Source organism: Lepidochelys olivacea (genome assembly GCF_965140295.1).
Source record: "Lepidochelys olivacea isolate rLepOli2 genome assembly, chromosome: 1".
Taxonomy (NCBI): domain Eukaryota; kingdom Metazoa; phylum Chordata; order Testudines; family Cheloniidae; genus Lepidochelys; species Lepidochelys olivacea.
Window position 1 is genome coordinate 212181649 of NC_140411.1, and position 17423 is coordinate 212199071.

The 17423-nt window shown below is 49.0% G+C and overlaps 2 protein-coding genes across 12 annotated transcripts in view; one reads left to right on the top strand and one right to left on the bottom strand.

Annotated features, from left to right (window-relative positions):
* VAMP1 (vesicle associated membrane protein 1) overlaps positions 1-17423 on the bottom strand; it is a 126960-nt gene that overhangs the window by 83753 nt on the left and 25784 nt on the right. The window contains exon 5 of one of the 11 annotated variants that reach the window (XM_084617673.1): positions 3039-3172. The exons of the other annotated variants lie outside the window; for them this stretch is intronic. Coding sequence (XP_084473799.1) covers positions 3054-3172 — 119 coding nt within the window. The 3' untranslated portion in view covers positions 3039-3053. Of the gene's footprint in view, positions 1-3038; positions 3173-17423 lie in introns of those variants that run through there. 11 annotated transcript variants of the gene reach the window in all.
* SCNN1A (sodium channel epithelial 1 subunit alpha) lies at positions 5573-14598 on the top strand. Its single transcript, XM_084650249.1, has 13 exons — positions 5573-5841; positions 6446-6843; positions 7184-7439; positions 8490-8677; positions 9606-9706; positions 10159-10322; positions 10941-11039; positions 11205-11322; positions 11603-11681; positions 12135-12192; positions 12331-12386; positions 13519-13594; positions 13809-14598. The coding sequence occupies exons 1-13, from the start codon at positions 5833-5835 to the stop codon at positions 14133-14135; spliced, it is 1929 nt and encodes a 642-aa protein (XP_084506375.1). The 5' UTR covers positions 5573-5832; the 3' UTR covers positions 14136-14598.

Consider the following 17423-nt stretch of genomic DNA (forward strand, 5'->3'; position numbering starts at 1 on the left):
AACTGCACAGATAATGGAGGCTGAACTATCCCTTTTTCCCTCTAAAGGAAGTCATACCCTGCTGCTTCCCTATAGATTAACAGAGGATTTCATTTACCAGCATTGTCAAGCCAACACCTTTCAGCAGCACTAAGTACACAAAGGCCCAGCCCTTACCGTCATACCTCTTAAGTGTCCTTCATTTCAAGGAAAAAGAATGAGGAGTACTTGTGGCACCTTAAAGACTAACAAATTTATTGAGCATAAGCTTTTGTGGGCTAAAACCCACTTCATCAGAAGCATGCAGTGGAAAATACAGTAGGAAGATATATGTATATACAGAGAACATGAAAAAATGGGGCTGGCCATACCAGCTCTAACGAGAGTAATCAATTAAGGTAGGCTATTATCAGCAGGAGAAAAAAAAACTTTTGTAGTGACAATCAGCATGGCCCATTTCAAACAGTTGCCAAGAAGGTGTGAGTAACAGTAGGGAGAAAATTAGCATGGGGAAATAGTTTTTTGTTTGTGTAATGACTCATCCTCTTCACTAACAAGGTCAGCTCCCAGACTGCTGCGCTGGGCATCACAAAATGGGGAAGAGATGGCCAGCCCTCTGTGGAGATAGAGGTGGTTAGGGACTATTTAGAAAAGCTGGACATGCACAAGTCCATGGGGCCGGACGAGTTGCATCCGAGAGTGCTGAAGGAATTGTCGGCTGTGATTGCAGAGCCATTGGCCATTATCTTTGAAAACTCGTGGCGAATGGGGGAAGTCCCGGATGACTGGAAAAAGGCTAATGTAGTGCCACTCTTTAAAAAAGGGAAGAAGGAGGATCCTGGGAACTACAGGCCAGTCAGCCTCACCTCAGTCCCTGGAAAAATCATGGAGCAGGTCCTCAAAGAATCAATCCTGAAGCACTTGCATGAGAGGAAAGTGATCAGGAACAGCCAGCATGGATTCACCAAGGGTAGGTCATGCCTGACTAATCTAATCGCCTTTTATGATGAGATTACTGGTTCTGTGTATGAAGGGAAAGCAGTGGATGTATTGTTTCTTGACTTTAGCAAAGCTTTTGACACGGTCTCCTACAGTATTCTTGTCAGCAAGTTAAGGAAGTATGGGCTGGATGAATGCACTATAAGGTGGGTAGAAAGCTGGCTAGATTGTCGGGCTCAACGGGTGGTGATCAATGGCTCCATGTCTAGTTGGCAGCCGGTGTCAACTGGAGTGCCCCAGGGGTCGGTCCTGGGGCTGGTTTTCTTCAATATCTTCATAAATGATCTGGAGGATGGTGTAGATTGCACTCTCAGCAAATTTGCGGATGATACTAAACTGGGAGGAGTGGTAGATACGCTGGAGGGGAGGGATAGGATACAGAGGGACCTAGACAAATTGGAGGATTGGGCCAAAAGAAATCTGATGAGGTTCAATAAGGATAAGTGCAGGGTCCTGCACTAAGGACGGAAGAATCCAATGCACCGCTACAGAGTAGGGGCTGAATGGCTAGGCAGCAGTTCTGCGGAAAAGGACCTAGGGGTGACAGTGGATGAGAAGCTGGATATGAGTCAGCAGTGTGCCCTTGTTGCCAAGAAGGCCAATGGCATTTTGGGATGTATAAGTAGGGGCATAGCGAGCAGATCGAGGGAAGTGATTGTTCCCCTCTATTCGACATTGGTGAGGCCTCATCTGGAGTACTGTGTCCAGTTTTGGGCCCCACACTACAAGAAGGATGTGGATAAATTGGAGAGAGTCCAGCGAAGGGCAACAAAAATGATTAGGGGTCTAGAACACATGACTTATGAGGAGAGGCTGAGGGAGCTGGGATTGTTTAGTCTGCAGAAGAGAAGAAAGAGGGGGGATTTGATAGCTGCTTTCAACTACCTGAAAGGGGGTTCCAAAGAGGATGGCTCTAGACTGTTCTCAATGGTAGCCGATGACAGAACAAGGAGTAATGGTCTCAAGTTGCAGTGGGGGAGGTTTAGATTGGATATTAGGAAAAACTTTTTCACTATGAGGGTGGTGAAACACTGGAATGTGTTACCTAGGGAGGTGGTAGAATCTCCTTCCTTAGAGGTTTTTAAGGTCAGGCTTGACAAAGCCCTGGCTGGGATGATTTAATTGGGGATTGGTCCTGCTTCGAGCAGGGGGTTGGACTAGATGACCTTCTGGGGTCCCTTCCAACCCTGATATTCTATGATTCTATGATTCATCCACTCCCAGTCTTTATCCAAGCCTAATTTAATGGTGTCCAGTTTGCAAATTAATTCCAGTTCTGCAGTTTCTCATTGGTGTCTGTTTTTGAAGTGTTTTTGTTGAATAATTGCAACATTTAGGTCTGTAATTGAGTGTCCAGGGAGGCTGAAGTGTTCTCCGACTGGTTTTTGAATGTTATAATTCTTGACGTCTGATTTGTGTCCATTTATTCTTTTACATAGAGACTGTCCGGTTTGGCCAATGTACATGGCAAAGGGGCGTTGCTGGCATATGATGACATATATCACATTGGTAGATGTGCAGGTGAACGAGCCCCTGATGACGTGGCTGATGTGGTTAGGTCCTATGATGGTGTCCCTTGAACAGATATGTGGACAGAGTTGGCAACGGGCTTTGTTGCAAAGATAGGTTCCTGGGTTAGTGTTTTTGTTGTGTGGTATGTAGTTGCTGGTGAGTATTTGCTTCAGGTTGGGGGGCTGTCTGTAAGCAAGGACTGGCCTGTCTCCCAAGATCTGTGAGAGTGAGGGATCGTCCTTCAGGATAGGTTGTAGATCCTTAATGATGTGCTGGAGAGGTTTTGGTTGGGGGCTGAAGGTGATGGCTAGTGGCACTCTGTTACTTCCTTTGTTGGGCCTGTCCTGTAGTAGGTGACTTCTGGGTACTCTTCTGGCTCTGTCAATCTGTTTCTTCACTTCAGCAAGTGGGTGAGTAGCGTCAAGGGACACTACTCATTATCATTCCAAAACAACCTCCTTTCAACACAAATTTGATATCCCTTCACTTTTGTTGTTGGAATAAAAGTGGAATACATCAGAAATACAGAATCATTAAACCGGGATTATAGAGAGTTATTTACACTAAAGGAAGGAATTCCATAGTACTTGAAGTTTCCTGCACGAATAATTTTTTGTATCCCAAAACCTGGTGAGCTTTGCGATGACCATTATTATTCCCAGTCCTCCTAGTGACAGCACTCCTAGTGAGACACACACAGTAACTCGTTAACCCTCACAGCTTCCTGGGAAGAGAGGATTAGATAGATGGGAAACTGAGATACAAGGAGAGTGAGGGACTTGATCAAAGCCACAGTGAGTTAAGGCTTGTCTATATGTGAAAGGTTTACTGATTATACCAATATAGTTATACAGATGTAGTGCTCCCATTGCCTTTCCCTGGAGTGGACACACTCATGGTGTATGAGCGACGTTTTCCAATATAGCTTTAATCCTTCCCAAATAACAAAAACTAAATTGAAAAACAGGCAGCAGAATAACAGTGTCAACACCAAGAGTTATACCAACATAACTACATAAGTTTAAATTCACACCTTGGAAAAAACTTTCAGAGCTGCAAATAGTATCTAGGGCTATGTCTACACTGCACTTTCATAGGTAAAACTTTTTCATGTGAAAAAACACACCCCTGCCTAACAAAAGTTTTACCAATGAAAAGCGCCAGTATAGACAGTGCTTTGTCAGCAGGAGATGCTACCGCCCCTCGTTGAGGGTGGTTTTATTTTGTTGGTGGGAGAGCTCTCTCCTGATGACAAACAGTGGCTATACTGTGACGAGTTTCAGAGTGGTAGCCATGTTAGTCTGTATCAGCGGAAAGAACAAGGAGTACCTGTGGCACCTTAGAGACTAAGAAATGAATCTGAGCATAAGCCTTTGTGGGCTAAAGCCCACTTCATCAGATGCATGTGGTGGAAAATACAGTAGGAAGATACATATATATATATATACAGAGAACATGAAAAAATGGGGGTTGCCATACCAACTCTTAACAAGACCAATCAATTGATGATAGCCCACCTTAATTGATTGGTCTCGTTAAGAGTTGGTATGGCAACCCCCATTTTTTCATGTTCTCTGTATATATATATCTCTTCCTACTGTATTTTCCACTGCATGCATCTGATGAAGTGGGCTTTAGCCCACGAAAGCTTATGCTCAAATACATTTGTTAGTCTCTAAGGTGCCACAAGTACTCCTCGTTCTAGCGGCTACACTGCGTACTTTACAGAGACATGGTTGTAGCAGCACAGTTGTGTCACTATAAGGCACGCAGTGTAGACATAGCCTGGGAGTCTGAACTCCAAATCTCCTTGCTGATAGCCCAGTAAATGCCAATCCCTTCCCAGCGCTGGGACTAGAAGGCAATGATTTTTGAGAGGAAAGATGTTTTTGTGGTTAAAACATTGCATTAGGATTTAGATTAGGTCCTAGGGCTGCTACAAACTCCCTGTGTGACCTTGGGCACAGATTTAATCTCTCTGTGCCTCAATTCCCCATCTGCAAAATGGGGATAATAATTCTGCCTTTTCTACTTTAGCGTGTAATCTCTTCAAGTACTTCTTAAGTGTTTTTACAGTGCCTAGCACAATGCTCTAGTCTCAGCTAGGGTGTTTATTAGAATACTACTGCCTCACAGTCCTGTGTTAAATGACAGGCATTGTTGGGTTCCTGGGGCTTAAGAGCCCCTCCTTCAATGCTGCTAGCTCCCACAGGTTACGTCCTCCTGGGGTTGAAGAGCATTGACGATGGTTGAGAGCTCTAAAGGGACAGGCTAGGAGCCCAGACCCCTGGAATGGCCTGGAAATTGGTAACTGGGGAGATCCCTACAGTACCTGCCCTGAGCCAAGGCCTTGGCCCAGCCTGGTGGGGTACAGGAGAGTGTGCCCAACTCAGGTAGCTGCTGTTACTGTTGCATTACCTTGACTTGTCCCCATGTCCTTGAGACACTGCTGCCAACATTTTTTTCTACCTTTCTCCTCTTGCTGGGACATTGTGTTCCCAGCTCAGGAGAAGGGGTGGGGGGAGGGACATAATGTAATGCTCTCGGAGCAGTCTGCAGCCCTACCTGGGAGCAGCCAGCACTGCTTACCTCTTCCTCCACCCTTCTGCGGGGAGTGGGGGAGGTGCAAGCGAGGTTGCCAGCTGGCTCTTGGGTGTCAGTACCGGTTTGCTCTGAGACTGCAGCCCAGGGAGTCAGAAGGATGGGTGGGGTGCTTGTGTCCTTGACTTAAAACGGCTCAGCTATTTCAAAGCCCCACCCTGTTGTTTCAGCAGAGAGAGGCCCCTGAGGCTGCACACTTGTGTACCTGAATCCTCTCTTTGCTAATCAGAGCTGCTGCCGCCCCAAGCCCCCAGTGAAAGCCCCAGACCACAAAATTATTTTTTCTACAGTGGTCCTCAGTCAACATGGGCCACTCCTGGGGCTTTACTAGTGTCTGTTTGTCCCCCATTCCTCTCCCTGTCCCCTCGCCAAAGCCTGCCCTTTTCCACCCCTTGCTCTCCCCCTACCCCGGCCCATCTCCCTTTTCTCTAGGAACCGAGATATTGAGATGTTAATGAGGCTTTTCTTTTCCCCCAGAGCTGCGGAGGCAGGGAGCGGCTGGGAGGGCAGGAGCAGGACAGGTTGCCAGATTGAGCTGGAAAGAAACCAGTCTAATCCTAACCACCAAGGCAAAGCAGCTGCCAGGAGGCAGAGCCGGGAGTCTGAGACCAGGGCACAGCAAAGCACAGATCTCGCTTAGGAGAGAGAAACTCCCACAGGGGGACAACACCAAAGGGAGACCCTCATTTCCAAGGAGAGTGGAGTCCACATAGCTCAGTGGAAACAGCATCATAGGCTAACATGCATCAAGTTAGTGTCTTTCTACTCAGTTGCTTCTAACCTTGCTTTTAAACACCACCCTCTGAAGAAGGGTGCAGTGGGGTTTCTACAGAGTGGATGCTGGGGTAAAGGAGGGAGGGGGTCTGGGTGCGTGTACGGAGAGACTGGGGCGGGGGAGAGATGGGGGAGTGTGTGGGGAAGGGCTGACGTGTGGGGGAGGATAGGGTGTGTGTGTGGAGACTCTTGGGCATGGGGGAGGATAGAGGTGTGTGTATGTGTATGGAAGGGCTGGGATATGGGGGAGGATAGTGTGTGTGTAGAGGGACCGGATTGTGAGGGAAGATAGCAGGTGTGTGTGGACGGGCCAGGGCATGGGGGAGGGGTGAGGGCATGGGGGAGAATGGGTGTGTGTGTGTGGAGGGGACAGGGCATGGGGGAGAATGGGGGTGTGTGTGGAGGGGACAGGGTGTGGGAGAGGATGGGGTGTGTGTGTGGAATAGCTTGAATGTGGAGGACGATGGGATGTGGAGGGGCTGAAGGGTCCCAGCAGGCAAAGGCTTCCTGAGTTAGGTGGGTCATGGTAGACTTAACTGATATCTATATATTGCCTGATTCCAAGCTTTTTGTGTCATAGGTTGTAGCTGTGAAGGCAAAGAAGGTGCCAGTGAGGGAGAGGCTGAGGAGATGTGAACAGGAAGCAGAGAAGCAGCAGAAGGTGGAGGAAGTGGCAGAGAAGTTGGAGAAGGAGTGTCAGGGCCTCATTGAGTTCCACAAGTCATACCATGAACTCTTCCAGTTCTTCTGTAACAACACAACCATCCATGGAGCCATCCGCTTAGTCTGCTCAAAGAGGAACAAAATGAAGACAGCCTTCTGGTCTGTGCTCTTCTTCCTCACCTTTGGCCTAATGTACTGGCAATTTGGGATCCTCTACAGGCAGTACTTCAGCTTCCCTGTCAACCTGAACCTTAACCTCAACTCAGACAAGCTGACCTTCCCTGCTGTCACACTGTGCACTCTCAACCCCTACAGGTATGAGACAAACTCCCAGGGCCTACAGGTATATATGTATTGTGTATTGTACTCCTACTGGATCAGGAGAAATACCCAGTGCCCCTACAGGTGATATTGAGATACTAAGGGCTTGTTTACATGGGTAAATTTCCCTACATAGCTATACTGGAATAACTATTCCACTACAGTTTGGAAGCAGAGTAATTATATCTGAATAAAGTCACTTTTATTCCCACATGGGGACTTATACCTGTCTAGCTATAGGCAAATAAGTATTATAGTGTAAGTATAGCTATAGTGGGAAATTCCCCAATAGAGACAAGTCCTAACTCTGGAGTCCACTCTCTCCATCTCACAGATACAGTGCTGTCCAGAAGGAGCTGGATGAACTGGATCGTATCACCCATCAGACACTAATGGACCTGTATAACTACAACATGTCTCTGGTACAAAGCAACTGGGCAGCCCAGTCCACCCGGAAACGTAGCCCAAGGAGCCTGTCCCACCATGTCCAGCGCCACCCACTGAGGAGACACAAGCGTGATGAACCAGCAAGCCTGAAGGGGAACAGTCCTCCAGTGGACAAAAGTGACTGGAAAATTGGCTTCATCCTGGTGAGAATAGATCCCTCTCTCTCCTGTACTCTACAGACTTTGCCTAGCTCCTAATCTCTCATTAGATCCTCTCGTACCAGTGTCGGCTCCACCCTCCACTGTCTGGAAATCTGGTGAAGTTGTCGTTGCTGCTACTAATGAAAGTTGTTAAGAACTGAAAAAAGCCTTTCAAGTCCCAGCCTCTGCCTAAGGGATCTAGGGAAGGACTGTCCCCCTTCTCCATCCATTCTCCTGAGCAGTGCTTCTCAAGCTATCTGATGTGGGGGCCGGCAATTTTTTTTTCCTATGTGCGCGCAGACCGGCAGCCGATGGCTCATGGGCTGGCACCGGTCCGCGGACCACCACTTTGAGTAGCACTGCTCTAGAGCATACTCAACCATCAATCAATTAACTAGAGTTCCAGCAGGAGCAAAAACTCTAGTCTAGGCTAGGGCATGTCTACACTACAGGCGCTCCATGGCACAACTGCAGCTGTGCTGCTGTAGGACTGTAGTGTAGATGCTTCCTACATCGATGGAAGGGTTTTTTCTGTCAAAGTAGGTAGTTTCCCTCCTCGAGTGATAGTAGCTACATCAATAGAAGAATTCTTCCCTCAACCTAGCCATGTGTACACCGGGGCTAGGTGAATTTAACTACAGCACTTAGGGTTTGAATTTTTCGCACATCTGAGTGATGTAGCTAGTTTGATCTAAATTTTAAGTTTATACCAAGGTGTAAGTACACCCACACAGAGGGACTCCCTGTTCCAGAATTGAAAGCTGCTGTGTATACTACACAATCTCATTTTTTGCACAGCTCATTGCAATAACTTCACTGTGGTTTGCTGCTTCCTCAGTCTCTTGATCATTCCCCCTACCCAGGAGTTTCCCTCCCATTGAGGATCTGGGGTTACGGGGGAGGGGTTCACTTATGTCTGTTAGCTGCACTTGTCAAGTATAATCTGAATTTATTTCCTGTCCATGTTCGGGAGGGCGGGGGGAGGTCAAGTATACCCCCTCATCCCTCCTCATGGACTTGTGTTCCTTGAGATGGCTGATGTTTCTCTTGCAGTGCAACGAGACCAATGAGGATTGTTTTCATCAGACGTATTCATCAGGTGTAGATGCTGTGCGTGAGTGGTACAGTTTCCACTACATCAACATTCTGGCACGGATGCCTAACACAAAGGCCCTGGATGAGTCCAATTTTGAGAACTTCATCTATGCTTGCCGTTTCAATGAGGTTCCATGTGACAAGGCGTGAGTGCTGAGAGGCTCCAATATCCCATCTTAACAACCTCTGCATTCCTTGCTGCGTACAAGGAGAAGCCAAGACACTACTGCTGGAGAACAGTTACACCCACTGCCAGGGCCCAAGCCTGGGGCATTCTCCCTTGTTCAATTCCTGAGGCTCCTGAATCCCATAATCTCAAGTGATTGGCTCTGGGTCCTGCCCTTGGGGTTTTGGCTCCTCAGGTTCACTGACCCCTAAGTGCCATGAGATAGTTCCTGTGCTCTTTTCCCTTTCAGATAACTGAAATTGTGATTCAGGTGCATACACTAGTGCGGGTGCAGTTATACTGTACAAAGGGATCTTTATACTGGTGTAACTGAGTCCACAGTAGGGGGTTGTATCACTTTAACTATACTGATGTAATTAAAAGTGGTACAATGTTTGTGTGTACCAAAGCCCACAGACACATACCCTTACAAGAAGAGGAAGGAGGGGCAGCTGCTGTAGAAAGAATAGTAAGAAACAAGCCAGTTCCCGGTGTTATAGTTTACAGTCAAATGATCCCAAAGGGGCAATCAAATTAATATCTTATCCAAGAGGATGGAGAAGAGGCGGGAGAATTTAAAGCCAGGCCTATATTAAGGAGATTTTATAAAAATATCCCACTGCTGCTAACACCTGTTTTGGTCCTCCAGAGTTAGCAACGTGAGGAATCTAACAGCTCTTCAGCTTCAGAAGTCATTTTCAACACCTTGCTAAATAACCTTGCTCTGACCCATTTCTCAGGGCTTGTTTACACTACAGACACTACTCTTCTGTATTGCTCTCAGTTCCTCTCCATAGGGTGGTACAAAGACTGGTTCCTTTTAGAATACCCTGTCCCTCATCATCTCTTGGGGATTTTGCCCCACATGCCTGGATGCCCTAATCTGAATATTTCCATTTCTCTCCCAGGAATTACACCCATTTCCATCACCCTATTTATGGGAACTGCTACACATTCAATGATGGCAATAGCAGCCTGTGGACATCATCCCTGCCTGGGATCAATAATGGTGAGGGTCCCTGTAGCAGGTGGGGAGAACCCATTCAGGTGTATATCTAGAATATGAGGATTTTGGGGGTGGGAGAGAACTGTGAGCACCAAGATCCTGCTCTGCTTATTCCCCTGTGTGATGGTGGATTGCATCCCCCAACATGACACATGTGAGTTTGGAGTGCCAAAAGTTCAGGCCTCCCCAGATTCTGCTTTCTCCAGGCCTGGCTTTGCAATCCCAGTTCTCTGCCACCTCCAGCCCTGATTCTCAACTCTTTGCCTCCCCCCAGGCCTGACCCCCTTACATTCTACTCAACTCAGGCCCAGCCCTGATCCCCTTTTCTTTTCTGGCTCAGCTGTGATGCCCCTACTCTCTGCCTCCTCCCCCACTAGCCCAGTTGTGATCTCTCTGCTGTCCTCCCACCCCAGTGACTGGCCCTGATCCCTCCTCACTCTCTGAAATCTCTACAGGCCTCTCTCTGCTAGTGCGCACAGAGCAGAACGACTATATCCCACTGCTATCCACAGTGACAGGAGCCCGGGTGATGGTTCATGAGCAGAATGAACCAGCCTTCATGGACGATGGGGGCTTCAATGTGCGTCCGGGTATGGAGACCTCCATCAGCATGAGAAAGGTATGAGGGGGAGGTAGAATGAGGGAAGAGGTGGCATGGGCTTCACTGTGCACCTGCATGAAGACTTGCGTCAGCACAAGGTTGGTCAGTAGGGAGCAGAAGGGTTGCCGTGGAACTAGGATGTGGGGAGCAGAAAAGTTAACCCTAGAGGGAGGGACTGAGGGGGAGGACATTACCTTGGAAGCTATTACTAATCAGGGAAGGGCTGGAAAAGGGGGATAGCAAGGAGGAGTTGGTGGCATGAGATGGGAGTGAGGAGTGGGAGGTTATTACCATCGTATCTGTTATTGATTGGGGGTGGATGGCACTACAGGGCAGCAGGCAGAAAGGGGAGGCACCAGGAGCATAGGTATGTGTCCCTTCATCAATTCCCTGCCATTGTAGGGCTTCGGGCATTGGTGCACCTCAGTCCCAGCTATCTGCCTGAGGCACATAATAGCTCATTCTCCTGAGGGCTGTAATACCTTGGTACAATTTCAGGTGTTGGGCTTAGTGTGTGGGCGCTGGGGGGCGTTAGTGGCCTGTCACATGCAGGCAGTCAGACTGGGTGATCTGGTGGTCCTGTCTGGCCTTAAATTCTCTGACTCTTAAGATTGACAAACTGCTGTTTGTTGTCAGGAGACGACAATGCGTCTTGGGGGCAGCTACAGTGACTGCACTGAAGATGGCAGTGATGTGCAGGTGCAGAACCTGTACCCATCCCATTACACTGAGCAGGTAATCCGCCACCACTGGTCCTATCCCAGACCTGTCCCCACCCTCCTTGGGAAACAATCTCAGCCATTCCCTGCCATGAGTGGATCTCATCTTTTTTCTGGGCCTGGTTATGCTGGGATGTGAGGATTCCCTTGCTGAGCTCTCCCCTTCTCTCATGCCTCCCAGGTCTGCATTCGTTCCTGTTTCCAGATCAGTATGGTAGAACGCTGCGGCTGTGCATATTACTTCTATCCCTTACCCTCTGGAGCGGAGTATTGTGACTACACTAAGCAGATAGCATGGGGTAAGTGCTGATGGCGCAGAAGGAATTACATAATGAATCCCCAAGCCATCCTGAACCTACCCATTCCAAACCCCGAACACTGAGACTCCCATTATCCCCTGTTATTAGCTCCCCAACTCTCCTGTTTAAGTCCTCCAAAGGATTCCTTCTTTGGAGCTCTCAGCCCCTCCAAGGAAGCTACCTTATTCTGGGCCTGCAACACCCATGTACATTCCCCAGAGATGCTCTTCCCTGTACACATAGGGTGAGCTCACTTTGCTTTTCTCTCTCCCCTACTCAGGTCACTGTTATTACAAACTCCAGGTCGAATTCAAATCCAACATTCTGGGCTGTTTCAGCAAATGTCGGAAACCTTGCGAGTAAGTCTCAGCGGGATAAAAACTAGGGTTTTATGAACACCATTATATGGCATTGTTGCCTGAGATCTCAGGGGACTGGACTTGACCTAGTAGATCACTTCCAGTCCTATGTGTGTCTCATCCCGAGAGCTGACTGAATGGCTGAGAATTTGATTTGCCAAACCAAGTATTCAATTATGTGGGGCAAATAGTGTTTGATCAACTAAACATCCACACAGAGACTTCAATCTGGTCTCTCCCAGCGGGAAGCAAAGTTAGTAGGGCAAAAATGCTGGCTGGGGGGAGAGCTCCTGGATACTGCAGTCTGGCTACATTCAGGAGGCAGCCCTGTAAGGAGTAGGGCAGAAGTGCTAGATCTGGAGAAAGTTCCCTGTTGTTGAGGTTGCTGTGCTGAGACTGGACTTTGTGGATCCAATAGTCCTTCCTGTTAAGAATAGATCTGTCTTCCTCCAGGGTGACTGAATATCAGCTGTCAGCTGGACACTCCCACTGGCCTTCCTCTGTTTCCGAGGTAAGGATATTGGTTCCTGTGGTAATCCCACCAGACCCAGGCTGCAGACCTGTCCCACCATTTATTAACCCTCAACAAGGGGAGGCTGGGATCACAGAGTGGTGTATATCTATAATGCTTTTTGTGCTTTTCTTTCAGGATTGGGTGTTTCATATGCTGTCCCGACAGAATAAGTACAATATCACATCCAAGAGGTGAGAGCTCCAGAGATGGGACCCAGTGATAGTGGGGTCAGGGGGTTGAGGCCTGCGCCCAGATGAACCAATGATGGGTAGAAATGGAGGAATGGGGGTGATCAGGGGCCTGGGACCAAGCACAGAGATCAAATCAGGTAGGGAGAGAAGCAGGGGTCTAGGAGTGCAGGGCCAGACAGGAAGAATGACCCAGTGATGGGGAGACAGGAGAGCCTGACTTACCCGGTCATGGAGATAGGTGGAAATTTGGGGGCCTACGGCTAGACCTAGAGACAGACCTAGTGAGGGGGAAGACAAAAGGTTTCAGGAGCCTGGGACCAGGCCCACAGTCTTGCCTAATAATGGGGTAGGAGTGTTGTCAGGGGCCTGGAACCAGACCAATGGACTTGATCCAGTGGTGATTTGGGGAATAGTTTAGGGGGCCAGGTCTAGAGATTGACAGAACAATTGGGAGGATCCCTGGACAAGGGACTGATGTAATGAGATGAAGCCTTGGGCTGGGATTGTGAATTTGGGGAATCAAACTGAAAATGTGGAGGTATTCTAAAAGTTCGGGAGATGACGTGAGTCTGGTGCAGTAGTAAGTTTGGAGCTGTTGTACCAAAGGAGGAGCGTGCGCAAGGGGTAGGGGTCAAGCAGGGGCACAGGGCCCCCTAATAATCACCGAGGGACACAGTACTCCCCTCGCAGGGAGAGAGCCACAGCCCCAGGGGTGGGGGAAGGAGTTCTCTCTCCATGTTGCAGCCCCAGAGATAGGGAACGGGGGCAGTGAGCTACTCCTGGGGCTGGGGAGAGTGAGCTTCTGTGCCCCCCCCAAAGGGGTCAAATTTAAATTCCTGCACACGCCCCTGCACTGAAGTGTGTGGGAGTGATAAAAGCTTGGGGGTTGGGTGGGAGTTTGTGGGTGTCATAGGTTTGAGGGATCCTAAATCTGGGATATCACACAGGAATCTCAGAGGAAAGCTGTAGGTATGGCCAGCTGCGCTGGATTTTGGGCAGACTGCAGGTTTGAGTGTTAAGTGGGCTGGCAGATGGGGGAACTGCAGGTTTGGCATACGTGCAGGCTAAGGAGCGTACGCTCCAATACAGGGATTGAAGGATTAGAGTCACTCATCTCTTTCTCTTATAACAGGAATGGAGTGGCCAAAGTGAACATATTTTTTGAGGAATGGAAGTATAAAACCAATGGGGAGTCTCCTGCTTTCACGGTATATACCTCATCTTCCAGCTGCCCCTCCCCCTTATGATCCTCTGCCTTCCAGGAACATCCCTGACTTCTGCATTTCTCCGCCTGTGGCAGGACTGGAGATGGGAATAAAGCCCCAGCTGTGGATGCTTTCAGTGGGTGATCATGGCAGCAAGTGGGAATACAAGCGTCCCCATGCAGACATAATTCTCACTACCCCCATCTCTCTCTTGCAGGTGGTGACGCTACTCTCCCAGCTGGGGAATCAGTGGAGTCTCTGGTTTGGTTCTTCTGTTCTTTCTGTGGTGGAGCTCGCTGAGCTGATTTTGGATTTCATTGCCATCACCTTCATTCTCTCCTTCCGGTGGCTCCGCTCCTGTCAGCTACCGGCCTCTGCTGTGCCAACCCCAGGTGCTCACGACAACACTGCCTTCCAGCCCGAGCCCTCTGGCCCCAGTGCTCCCATTGGCTTCACTGTCGAGGCTGTGGTGACTACGCTGCCCTCCAGCAACAGCCTGGAACTGCATGGGCAGGACAGGGATGCCGAGATTGGACTGGAGTGACGATTGTGGTGGGGTAGCACACTGAGGTGGAGGAGTTTCATATCCCACACCACAGATTATATAGTTGGGGCTGAAGACATGCAGCAGTTTGGAGCAGGGACTGATTTCCTGTTTGGTGCTACAGCACTTGCAGCTCAGCTGCATTTCTATCATGCTGACGCAGAGCTTCCATCTCCTCAATCATGACACTCCGTTGGGGGGCAGGTGACTGCAGTGTTGGGGGGTGAGGGGGAGGTTCGTTTATATTCCCTGCTGTTGGTAAACCCTGCAGTCCTCTCCCACAATACAGATGACAATGCCCTTAGCCACATTTGCTGTAGAGTCACCACTGATGGGAAGAGACAGCATATGTGGGGGATATTGTCTCGGCCCCCTTCCACATATACACACACACTTCTCTGCACCCAAGAACGTGGCCACTCTGGTCTGTAACTGTTTGAGAATAAAAACTAATGAAAAAGGCTTTGGGGTGTGACCAGGAAAAATTAGGCTCTTCTGTGTATGCCTGACAGCGGACAGGGGTGAGGTGTATAGAACCCAAGGGGGTACTAGCGTGCACAAATGTCTCACCCTCTGTAGGACTGTGCAGGAGACTAGATACTGCTTCCCAACTCTGGGTTGCTTGGGGGGTTCCTGCATGGATCCTAATCCTGGTATGAGGTCTGGAATATTCTCAAGATTTCCACAGGCTACCTGCAACTCCTGAGGGGAGGGATAGCTCAGTGGTTTGAGCATTGGCCTGCTAAACCCAGGGTTGTGAGTTCAATCCTTGAGGGGGCCATGTAGGGATCGGGGGCAAAAACTGGGGCTTGGTCCTGCTTTGAGCAGGGGGTTGGACTAGATGACCTCCTGAGGACCCTTCCAAACCTGATATTCTATGATTCTTAGGCCAATACAAAGACTCGTCTTTGCAACATAACACATGCCTCACTCTAACTCTCCAGCCTCCCAGCTCATTTCTGAACATGCAGGGCTAAATTCGTCTCAACTGGTTTATATCTTCCATAATCAGGAGCTGTGGGGGCCAAAGTAGCCTCAGTGATGCAGAGCCTGCAGAGCTGCCCTAAACTGTGACATTGCTTCAGTGGCCCCTCTGAGCTGCTGCAGCACAGAATCAGAACTGTGCAGGTCCGCCACAGCTCTGATCCACCCATCCCTTATCTGTTCAACCACAGAATACCCGCTGCATGGGGGTAGGGCTGCCTCTGTTACCTGCTTTGTGAAAAATGTCAAGATTTCTAAATTTGTTTTCATGCCCTGACAAAGCCCTGGCTGGGATGATTTAACTGGGAATTGGTCCTGCTTCGAGCAGGGGGTTGGACTAGATGACCTTCAGGGGTCCCTTCCAACCCTGATATTCTATGATTCTATGTCCCTTCAGAACAAAAGTGAGACCTTTGGAATTAAAAAAAAATTTAAAAACCCAAAACACAAGAGAAAGCAAACTGCCCAGAATAGCCAATTGCCCAGAGGTTAGAGCACTTCCATGGAATGTGAGACCCAGCTTCAAGTCCCTACTGGGCCTGATTTAGAGCCCAGCCCTAACCACCAGGTTACAGACTCTTTTGCTCACAGTCTGCTGTTGGAGCTGTTCTACCTGGTATAAATGATTAAATATTCATGGGGCCAGAGACAGATTGTCTCTAGCCTGGGCGATTGGCTATTTTGGGGTGGCTTGTTCTCTTTCATCCGGGCCCTGAGGAAAAAAAAAAAAAGAATACCTACCTCTCGTAACTCTTATTCTTTGAGATGTGTTGCCCATGTCCATTCCAAGTAGGTGTCCGTGCGCCACGTGCATAGTCATCGAATGGTCTTTCCCCTAGCGGTACCCATTGAGTCGGCTGCGGAGCCCCCTGGAGTCGTGCCTTCATGGTGGTGTATATAGGTCCCTGCTGACCCACCGCCTCTTCAGTTCCTTCTTGCCACAGTGCTCTGACAGAGGGGTAGAAGGGTGGGTATTGGAATGGATTTGAGCAACACATCTCGAAGAACAACAGTTACAAGAGGTAGGTAACAGTGTTTTCTTCAAGTGCTTGCTCATATTGATTCCAAGTAGGTGACTCCCAAGCAGTCCCAAGGAGGAGGGGTCAGAGTTCACTGAGTTGCAGACTGCAGCACCGCCCTGCCAGATGTGGCTTTGTCTCTAGCCTGCAGAGTAATGGCATAGTGCGATGTAAAGGTGTGTATCAATGACCACGTCACAGCCCTGCAAATGTCTTGAATGGGGATCTGTGCCAGGAACACTCTTAAGGAAGCCTCCACTCTTCTGGAGTGCACTGTTAGTGCTGAGGCAGGTATCTTTGCTAGGTCGTAGCACCTCCTGATACAGGCCGTGATCCATGAAGAGGTCCTTTGGGATGACACCGGAAACCCCCTCATTCACACAGCAATTGCAATGAAGAGCTGTGTTGATTTTCAAAACAGCTTTGTCTGCTCAATGTAAAAGCTAACGCTTGTCTGACATCCAGGGAGTGGAGCATCCATTCCCGGTTACCAGAACGCGGCTTAGGGAAGAACACTGGAAGAAATATGTCCTGATTCACGTGGAATTGCGAACGACCTTTGGGAGGAAAGCCAGGTGTGGCCGCAACCAGGTGTGGCCAGGTGTGGCCGTACTGTGTCCTTATAAAAAAAACAGTACAAGAGGGCTCAGATGTCAAGGCCTTAAGCTCAGATACACTCCTGGCTGATGTTATAGCCATGAGGAACACCGCTTTCCAGGAAAGGCAGAGGAGAGAGTATGTTGCTAGGGGCTCAAAAGGAGGGTCCATCAGCCTTGCGAGCATCAGGTTGAGATCCCAATGGGGGGGGGGGGGAGAGGGGGATTGGCTGTCTAACTTGAGTGTACAGTCTATCTAGTCCCTTGAGGAAGTCGCCAACCATGGGGTTAGCGAATCCTGACTAGCCCGCAGAACCTGGATGGAATAAAGGTTTATTGCACCTTTATTGACGACACCGCCAGGCCTTGCTGTTTCAGGTGCAGTAAATAGTCCAGGATAAAGGGAATCTATGACTGTAATGGCATGGAGTGTCCTTTTGCAGTGACCAAATCAAGAATCTCTTTCACTTAGCCAAATAAGTGGCTTGAGTGGATGGTTTCTGGCTGCCACGGAGAACCTCCGTAACAGATTCTGAGCATGTGAGCTCCAAAGGGTTTAGCCATGGAGTTTCCATGCTGTGAGGTGGAGAAACTCTAGACTGGGATGCAGGAGACAGCCGTGGTCCTGCGTTATCAAGTCTGGGACCAGGGGCAGTGCTATAGGCAAGGGAGGGGAAAGGAGTCTGCGA

What these genes read in the sequence shown, in the direction of transcription:
- SCNN1A (XM_084650249.1), top strand. An exon ending in GGAAAATTGGCTTCATCCTG is followed by an intron (nt 7,440 to 8,489) that starts GTGAGAATAGAT and finishes TTTCTCTTGCAG; the next exon opens with TGCAACGAGACCAATGAGGA. An exon ending in GGCCTTCCTCTGTTTCCGAG is followed by an intron (nt 12,193 to 12,330) that starts GTAAGGATATTG and finishes CTTTTCTTTCAG; the next exon opens with GATTGGGTGTTTCATATGCT.